At 34.4% G+C, this 10,022-nt stretch overlaps 1 protein-coding gene across 1 annotated transcript; it reads left to right on the top strand.

The window, feature by feature from the left end:
* The first annotated feature begins 2,313 nt into the window (after nt 1–2,313).
* On the top strand, nt 2,314–9,012 carry RAD52-1 (cobalt ion binding protein). Its single transcript, XM_006836829.4, has 4 exons — nt 2,314–3,028; nt 5,348–5,385; nt 6,014–6,108; nt 8,358–9,012. Exons 1-4 carry the CDS (start codon nt 2,754–2,756, stop codon nt 8,499–8,501), a joined length of 552 nt encoding a protein of 183 aa, XP_006836892.1. The 5' UTR covers nt 2,314–2,753; the 3' UTR covers nt 8,502–9,012.
* The last annotated feature ends 1,010 nt before the right edge of the window (nt 9,013–10,022 follow it).

Here is a 10,022-nt window from a genome sequence, read left to right as displayed (position 1 = left end):
CAAACTCAAACAATAAAAATTAAAAATTGGGTTTAATATATCATGATAATCAAAACCTTATTACGGTTTTCACATCTTTTCGGAAAATCATCATTTTTCAAAAAATTCGATCATGGATAAAAAGAAATAAAAAAAAAAGTACAGGAAATTTTCAAAAAATTCGATCATGGATTACAAAAAAAATTCGATTATGGATTAAAAAAAAAAATTAACAAATTTTCAAAAAATTCGATCATGGATTAAAAAAAAAAATCACAAATTTTCAAAAAAATCAATCATGGATTACAAAAAAAAAATTGATCATGGATTAAAAAAAAAAAATCACAAATTTTCAAAAAATTCAATCATGGATTACAAAAAATTCGATCATGGATTACAAAAAATTCGATCATGGATTACATAAAATTCAATCATGGATTACAAAAAAAAAAAAAACATAAAAAAACAAAAAATTCGATCGTGGATTACAAAAAAAGAAAAAAACAATTCGATAATGGATTACAAAAAATTCAATCATGGGTTACAAAAAAAAAAAAAACAAAAAATTCGATCATGGATTACAAGAAAAAAAAAAACAAAAAAAAACAAAAAATTCGATCGTGGATTACAAAAAAAGAAAAAAACAATTCGACCATGGATTACAAAAAATTCAATCATGGATTACAAAAAACTCTATCATGGGTTACAAAAAAAACAAAAAACAAAAAATTCGATCATGGATTACAAAAAATAAAAATAAAACAAAAAATTCGATCATGGATTACAAAAAATTCTATCATGGGTTACAAAAAAAAAAAAATTCGATCAAGGATTACAAAAAAAAAAACAAACAATTCGATCATGGATTACCAAAAAAAAAAAAAAATTATGTTCTTCACAGAGCCATCTTACATAAGCCATTTTAACTAAAAAATCCACCTCTAAGTGAATAAATTACATCAAATTGGGTACATTTGATGATAAACAACAGTACAAGGAATCAAAACCTTAAATTTTTAACACATTATTTCTAATATATCATGAAAAAAAAATCAAAAGGCGGAAAAAAAAAAAAAAACAGCTGAATTTTGGTTCTGCAGACATCTCTGTGTTCATCTCAAATTTCATGCTGTAATTGACCAAATTACATAAAATTGAAAATTTTAAATCGTAATAGACACAATAAAGATTAAAAACCCTACAAATTGAACTCATTATCTTCAAAATATGCAGTGAAATTAATTATATGGCGGAAAAAAAAAAAACCCAAACTTCTTACCTGGTTTTGTGAACCGGAGCCTTTAATCTCCAAAAAACTCTGTTTTTCTCAACGATTATCACAAATTAGTAACAAAAAGTTTTGATGCACAACTTTACGATCAAAATGCCTACAAATTTTGAAAGATTCATGCCCTATTTGGCATGAAACACAAGGAAAGGCGGAAACCCTAAAAATGCAAGATTCGTGATCAAAAAACACCAATTTTTTCAACTATTTAATCCGTGTAAAAGCTGAATAAAGCTGTTTATAGCCTGCAAATTAGATCACATGCCAAAAAAAACAAGAAAAATGATCAAAAAATGACAAATTTCGAATAATCCCGTGAAGAACACTGTGCAACCCGTGTTCTTCACGGGACTCGCCGATTCCGTACAATGAATCGGCGAGTCACTGTGCAGAATCGTCTGATTCTCTCTAGAACCGGACGATTCCCGTTTTTTATAGCGATTCGATCCCTCCATGGCGATTCTCGAGTCGAACCGGGCGAGTCCGGTTCGACTCTGCGTTTTTTAAACACTGCTTGTAAGAGATGAAGTACTTAACATTTTATTCGAATATAGCTATTCTAACACAATACCATATAATTTTTTTAGGTATTTCAAAATTAAATAAAAAGATATGAGTAAAATGTTAAATTGTTATCATGAGTCCTTGATAAATTCCCCTCTCTTTTCTCTAACCCCAATTTCCCAAAGTCCACAAACTCCATTAATCTTGGAACCATATGCAAGTAATTATTTTTAATGACATGGCCCAATCGAAGACCGCGGTCTCCATAAATGGAGGGCTGAGATGAGCTGCTGCGTTTTGACAAAATAAAAAAGTGAAAATCAACTCATCTATACTATCTATTAATTCAAAAGATGTAGTTTCCATAATGCCTATGAAATTTGAAGCTCAATAAATGGTACGGATCTGAACACATGATAATGTATAATTTAGATGATGTGTTACAATATACACTATTTTTAAATTACAAATCCTAATTTTATTCACAACCACGATGGTCAATGTCTGAGAACGGATTTAAAGATTTTTCCACAGAACTACAATTTTCGGTGAGGGTTTACTTTTTCCCAAAAGGCCTCGGCCTTTTTTAACCATTTTCCTTATTTAAATGGACGGTAGATCATGGAACTGGTTCTCTTCAACAACACGTGTGCGATCGTTTTCTCCCTCCACTTTTGCGTTTTGTTTCATTTCCCTCCAAAACCTGAAAAATCTCACTTTGGGTTTAGGGTTTAAACCTTTCCCCTACTAAATCTCACAAATTAAATCCATTGCTCTGAAACCTAAAGCATCTAGAAACCCTATCTTCACCTAAATTTATTCAAAAAAATGTCTCCATAGATGCAAAAAACTCCATTGATGTACCCTAATTCACTGGAATCCCTGCAAAACATCCCATAAATTAAACCCAAAACCAGTTAATTACATTAACCCTAGGTCGCCATTCTCAAACCTCGGCCTAACGCATATTCTTTGTGAAAAAATGGCTCTAACTAGGGCTTCGACTCAAAGCTTGAGAAATCAGAGCAAAATTACACTGCCACTTCAATATCTGCGCTTCTATGGTAGGGTTTCAGCTTCTTCATCATCGTCTCAGTTTTCGAAAGAGGTGGTTGCAGAGAACGATGCACAAGATGTTCAATCAGAAGGGATCAGCCGTCCATTATCTGAGATCCTCAGAGAACTGAACAGGAAAATTCCTGATTCATTCATAAAGGTCAGAGTGGAAGATGGGTTCTCCATCAAATATGTTCCATGGTAAGAAAATGCATCGTTTCCCCTATTTTCTCTCCGTTTCTGCATTGTATTATTTTCCATTAATGTATTTTATTTCATTTGTTTCTCTAATTATCCAGTGTAATTGCTCATTAATCAAAATGTTGATTAGACTTTCACTTGATCAAAATTATTTCTATCTTCTAATGTGACTATTGATTGTTATAGTTTAATTGGGCCCTTGTTTTGGGGTTTAGAGCTAACTATGGAGCTCTGGATTTACTAGGCACTGGGATTTAGGTGTGAATTTGTGGTCCAGTTGGGCAATTGATGATTAAAATGTGATGCTTGGCTTCGTCAGACAGACGCAAATTTGAAATCACATTTGCTATATATTTTGTTTGGAAGGTTATGATTGTTATCTAACTGACAAAGGAAATGAGTAGGCATATTAGTTACTGGAACTTAGGCTAGCACTTTCATGCCAAGCATTTCACTTTCTAGGCTCTCTGCATTCATTACTTAGCTTACGTTCAATCTCTCTTTCTCTCTTTAGGCTAGCACTTTTGCGCCAAGCATGTCACTTCTAGGCTTTCTAAATTTATTACTTGGCTTAAGTTTAATCTCTCTCTCTCTCTCTCTCTCTAGGCTAGCATTTCGCACCAAGCATTTCACTCTCTGGGCTCTCTGTGTTCAGCACTTGGCTTAGGTTCAATCTCTATCTCTCCCCCCCTCCCCCTCTCTCTCTCTATCTCCCCTCCTCCAGCAAACAAAGGCAAATACAATGTTTTAGTTTCACTTATTATTCTCTTATTAGCTGCACATAGTAGGCATTCCAAATCCCTTAGCTTATTTTAAGTTTAGCCCGTCTCTCTCTCTCTGTTTAATTGTGTAAGATGAATGGTTATTGAAATTATTCCCATTTGAGGCGGTGCCATTTCAAATTTGAAGGTTTTAGAGGTGATGCGGCATTTTGGATGTTATATATTGCAGTGTTTCAAAAAATGGAATTGGGCTTCGACTTGATAGGAGTTTGAGTCCTACTCCCCTGTTCATGCTTGGGTAAGTCGGAGTCGGACCAGGCTATATGAATAGAAAAACGATTTTAAAAGTACTGCAAAACTGAGGGACAAGGATGATTCCAGGATTTTTCAGCCCTGAACTGGCAGCCTCTCGATGCAGTAATTCCTGAGTCGGACAGGCAATTTTTGGAACCCTGATATATTGTATGCAGCACTTGAAACTAAAAAATGGCTTTTGTGGCTTGAAATAGGGAGTGGGGTAGTCCATTTATTAATATACAGGAATAACAGTTTCTTCCTGAGTCCCTTCTCCAATCGATTTTGGCCCGGTGAGTGAATGATGTCAATTGCCTACGCTATGGTTCCCCCCTCCTTACTCAGAGCTCAGAGAGAGCTGGCCCCCACCAGCTTACATACAAAAGCTTATAACCTGCTGGGGAGGGGTGGCGTGAAGGAAGGGCACTAGGGAATAAGCACACGAGAACAGACAAGTTGCGAGCTGCCTCTTCATCATGTGTTGAATCTATGATATATGATGAACTTGCTTGGAGTTCGATTAGAAAGCATCTTCATTAGTTGATAATGGTTTAGCTTGGCGTACTTTTTGGGAAGTTGCATGTGGAGTCAATTCTAGTGAGGTGACCTCCATTTTTTTGGGAAAGAAGTTGCAAGTGTCCACATAAAGGATTAGCGAGAAACACCTTCTGGTTAATTCCAGTGTTTTCGGAGTAAATCTTTATGCCATTTCAAATCTTGGGAGTTTTTTATGGCTTTAAATTTACTGACCCATTTGGCATATATTATATTTGTTGGAGTTTGACCCTTAGAAGTTTGCTCGTTGAATACCGATTCAAATTTCACAAAGAAAAAAGAAAAAAAAAAGGAATTGTACGTGTAAGCATATGTGTATCATGCATGTATGCAGGTATGAAAGTGTGTATGCGAACACTCGTGCCCCTGCACGGCTGTGAGTGTGAGTGTGCCTGTCATACACTTGCAATTGGAAAGGACATGGCTATAAAAGTTAAATGATTTTATTCTTTGTTTTCAAGCATGGTAGGCTACAAATCATCACAATAACTGTCTATCATGTTATAAAACGTTTTCTGAAAATTATGAATTGTTACATGACCTTAACTTGTAGGATGAATGGATGATTTGACCATTGTGTGCATTCATATACTTGCAGTCACTATGTAAATTGCGAGTTATTTGCAGGCTAGTCTGATCTTGATATCTGATTTTTTCGTAGAATTTCCTTTAAGATTTGGGGAAGCTATGTGATTCTTCTAGATTTGCTGCCTCAGTAGTTTGTGAAATACGATTTTTCTTTTTGCAGGCATATTGTTAATCGGATAATGAATCTACATGCTCCAGGTCTTCCCTTTCTCAAGTTATTCAAATCTCTTGTGCATAGATTTTCTTTCTTATTTTGTTTTTGGTTTCCAATAGGTTTTTTGGTTAAGCACATTTTTCTTGCAATATTATATATGAACTTCTATAGTTTTCTATTCTGACCACCTTGTTGTGATTTACTACTTACGACATCTTGTATGTTTAAATCTAATTTATGTTCTTTTTTTTTTTTGGAAAATGTCTTTACAAAATTACAAAGAACTTTAACTTTTATTATCTGATTGGTTGTTCAGTGTATACTTGCTTCTCTTAGTTTGACATTTTGCCATATATAATTGAATGTGGCTAGTAGAAAATATATTTTTTTGAGTGAATATTTATTGTTTTTAGAGAATATCTCTCTTCCAAAACTTCTAACCAACCATTGCTAGTGGAAAATATTTATCTCCTGGAACTTCCTTGGGTCATTAAGATCTAGATCTTTAAAGTATTCTAATTACTGCCAAATGAATATTTTACAAAAAGAGGTCAACCATGTTATGCTGTAGTTGTGATGACCCATTGTCATTGACAGTTAAAATATATTTTTTATATTTATCTTTGTGCAAAGTATTATTCCTTCATCTTACGTTGAATTACTGTTTCATAGAATGGTCTGGCGAGGTTAGGGGCATCACATATTCTGCTGATGGCAAGTCTGTCTCTGTTATATATCGTGTAACACTTTACGGAACTGATGCAGAGGTACTATTTAGTTCTTTGCACTCGATTATTATTATTATCTTTTTGTTATAGTGACCACTGCAATTGTAGTTGTCAAAGAACTTGGAATAAAAGTTGGAAATTGGTTGCATAGGGGATAAAATCCCTGGATAATGATTAATGATTTTATATGAATAGAAGCAGAAACATCGTAAAACAACTAATGGTTTTCTGTGAAAGAGTTTCACATTTAAAAAATTTGTATGTCGTGAATTATTATTTTCCTTGATTGTTGATTTTTTTTTGGGTCTGACAACATTGTATTGAAGGAAAAGAGAGTTGACTGTTGATTATTATTTACATATCTCTATCAGACTGAAACACATCGTGTTTGCTTGTATTGGTCGATGGGATATGAAGAGAATAAGCTCACCATTCATGTATAAAAGGAGTTCAGAACTTTGTTTTTATGTTTTATTTTTATCAAGTAATAGGTGCCGATCCCAATTAGTTGGGAGCTCTGATGATGATGATGAAGTAGCAGGCACAATTCATGCTACAGTTGTATGTTGTGAGTAGTAAAGGGTGTGAGGAATCTTCTAAAGAAATGTACGTTGCATTTTTTCTTCTTCTTGAACACAATTCATGCTACAGTTGTATGTTGTGAGTAGTAAAGTGTGTGAGGAATCTTCTAAAGAAATGTACGTTGCATTTTTTCTTCTTCTTGAATTGGCTCTTGTATTTTGCATTAGGTTATACCGCATTTTGCAGAATAGACTGTATTTTCTGTGTTTTCCATTGGGTTGTATACAGGTGTATGATCATGAATGAACATCATCCAATTGGCACTGATGAAAGTGACCCTACGAATGCAGAAATGACTTACATGTATAATAATCGGGAAATTGATCAAACTACATCTGGGGTTTGAACATCATACACCTAAGATCTGAAGTATTAACATCTTACACCTAAGTTTTGAACTATTTAACATTTTACCTATATGCCTACCCCAATTAATTGGTAAAAGACTATGATGATAATGAACATCTTACCCATATTTTTTTATCTAATATAGTGCATCTTTCTTTTGATCAAAGTTCAAACAGCCCATCAAAATGGGTTTTGAAATTTATCAAAATACACCTAGGGTAAAATGTTAAATAGTTTAAATTTTAGGTGTACTTGGATAAATTTCTTGTAAATATGTAAATTGCCTTAATGGCAATAGGATACTGTTTCAGACAAATAATAAATAAATCTAATTCTTTTTGAAAATCATCATTCATTTTTATGGCTAGGAGTATGATGTTTGCATGGTGTTAATCAATTCAATGGAAAATCCCAAAAATTAGTGATGAACCATAGCCATTTCATTGCTCCCCCTGTTATTTGGCTGCACATTTGAACTAGTTTTACAAATATGTCTTTCTTATAGACTTTCGGAAGTTTCTTAACTATTTGATCCCAACCTCCTTTTTTTTTTTTTCGAAAATGTAGTGTGTGTATGAAACGTACAAATGTGAGCTCTCAACTCTCGGGAGCTGAAATGTGCACTGATTTGTAAAAAATTGTGGAGTATGAACAAATTTGGGTGAAAAATCCCACATGCATGAGGATGACATGACACGTACAAAAATGTAGTTACCCTCATCCAAGGGTGGTTGGTAACTTCAGAGGGGTTGAAAGCCCCCTATTTGGCAAGATTGTCCGCAATGTGTTTGGCTTTGCACCAGATATGGTAAAAGCAAACTTCAATGGGTCCACAAGTTGAAAAAATTGGACAAAGATGAATACTCCATGGGCAGATGAAGGTATAATTTACCCAATTTGTTATGTTATATGTCTCTTTTGACCACTGCCACTAGTCTGGTGCCCTGCCAATGATTGAACACTTTGAGTTGTTCCTTTTGGTCCCGAGAAGGACAAGAGAGTCACTCCTTGTCCTAAAGACTTCCGTGCTCCGCCTCCCTTGCCACCCCCATGCCTGCTTTACCAGGATTTCCATTGGAGCACCTGTTGAAAAATCAACTTGATATAGTCCAATTCTGGTGGGGGTCCTAGTGAAAAGATTTACCCGTTTGACTCTGGCATGATCTTGAGATAGCAGCGCAATTTATTTGAAAGTCAGTTGTAGTATAGCCTTTGAACTCTTCTTTTGCTGTCTTGAACATTCGATTAGTTGCAGTCTTTAGTCCCAATCTTATCAATGTTATATTCTTTATAATGTTCCAACTAATTCAAACTATTTCATATGCAAGTTCATGTTAGTACGTAATTTGTTTGAGCAGATTTATCGGGAATCAACTGGGACTGCTCCCTTAGATGATACTGGTTATGGAGATCCTGTGCAAAAGGCTGAAGCCATGGCATTTCGTCGAGCTTGTGCACGGCTCGGCTTGGGGCTTCATCTTTATCACGAAGATGCAGTCTAGGATGGAACACCATGTTACTTTTTGCCTGCTTTTTTGAATGGTTAAGACAAGAAAGAAAAAGCAGCCCAATTGCCTTTACTCAGGTATGCACACTTCTCTCTAGTGCTTTCAATTTTGGACATTCATACAAGCATATAGGGTAAGGGTATCCTCCTGTTTATGTTTGTAACTCGTGAATTAATCAATCCATGTATATTTGGTCGTGCCATCTTTCATGTGCGATCATTGTAAACCTCACTTGTGTTTGTATGTGGAACTGTAACATTGTTTTCCTACGCTGCGTCCTCCTCATTTTGAATTGCCTCTTTTGTAATTTATAATCAAGCCAAAGTGCAAGGCAATCCTTTCCTCATATAAGAAAGTTTTTGCTTTGCTTTTGCATTTGAAAGGCATAGATTGTTATGAGTTTCAATCATTTGTGTAATTTTGATGAAGCTGTTCATTGGATTTCTTGGCAGCGTGAGTTTGATAAGAATTGGTACAGGTTTCTATAACCTCTAGTTCCTTTCAATTTATTTGTTCTCATACAACTGTTTGCGACATATCAGATGTAATTGTCATCTGATGCCAAAGACATTAACTGGGTTTTGTAGAAATAGCAAACTACCTCTTTATCCCAAGGTTTTTGCCTTCTTGATGGAACCTATAATCTGCGAAGATAATTTCCTATAACCTTTGGTTTTGTATATTTTTTATCATATATAGACCCTCTTCTTGAGACTTGGATTATGTTGAAAGTTTTGGACTGTGTCTGACCTAGAGAGAGAGAGAGAGAGAGAGAGGGAGGGAGGGACTTTGTAGTCGCTTAACTGTGTGTGGTTCGTTAACTGTTACCATTCAGGTTCATCTGTGATTTTGTTCTAAATCATATTCTTCTGGGCAGTGGTTTTCACTCAATTATTAACTATTTTGGCGCCTTTCTAATGGGAAAGGTTTCTGTACTTCTCCTACATAATAGAAGTTCTATGCTTCCCCTACCATCCAGCCGTCTAATTTTGATCAAGAGAGATTTTGATCAAGAGAGCCAGTCACCGTTTGATTTAGATATGATGTCTCAAAAGTATTTTATTTTTAGTTTTATTATATAAATTGTATGAATATGAAATTTGGTACGTGTCATCTTCTCATTTGGACGCACCTATAAAAATTATTAAAAATAATTTTCGATAAAATATAATAACCAAAATACCCTTGAAACATTCAGGGGTATTTTGGTTATTTTGCTTTATTGAAAATATTTTTTTTATATTTTTTTCTAGTTCGAATTTAATAGAGGAATGGACGTCCAAAATTTGGTATCAAAATAGTTTATAGAAAAAAATTACAAATAAAATAGTGTATAAATGTGACATTGTGATTGGGGCAATTTTAACCGTCCATTCAGAATAGATGATTGGATAAGGGGAAATATATAAGTTTTATGCTGTACGAGAAGCAAAGAAAACTTGACCCTTTCTAATATCTTTGTCCATCTTAAATTTTTAGACATACATCATGCTGCTTAAATATTTATTTTTTTCC

This window comes from Amborella trichopoda, chromosome 11 (assembly GCF_054954075.1).
Source record: "Amborella trichopoda isolate Santa Cruz 75 chromosome 11, AtrichopodaSantaCruz75HAP2 v2.0, whole genome shotgun sequence".
In the NCBI taxonomy this organism is placed as follows: domain Eukaryota; kingdom Viridiplantae; phylum Streptophyta; class Magnoliopsida; order Amborellales; family Amborellaceae; genus Amborella; species Amborella trichopoda.
The sequence above is the reverse complement of the archived record's forward strand: the minus strand, read 5'-3'. Positions and strand labels throughout refer to the sequence as shown.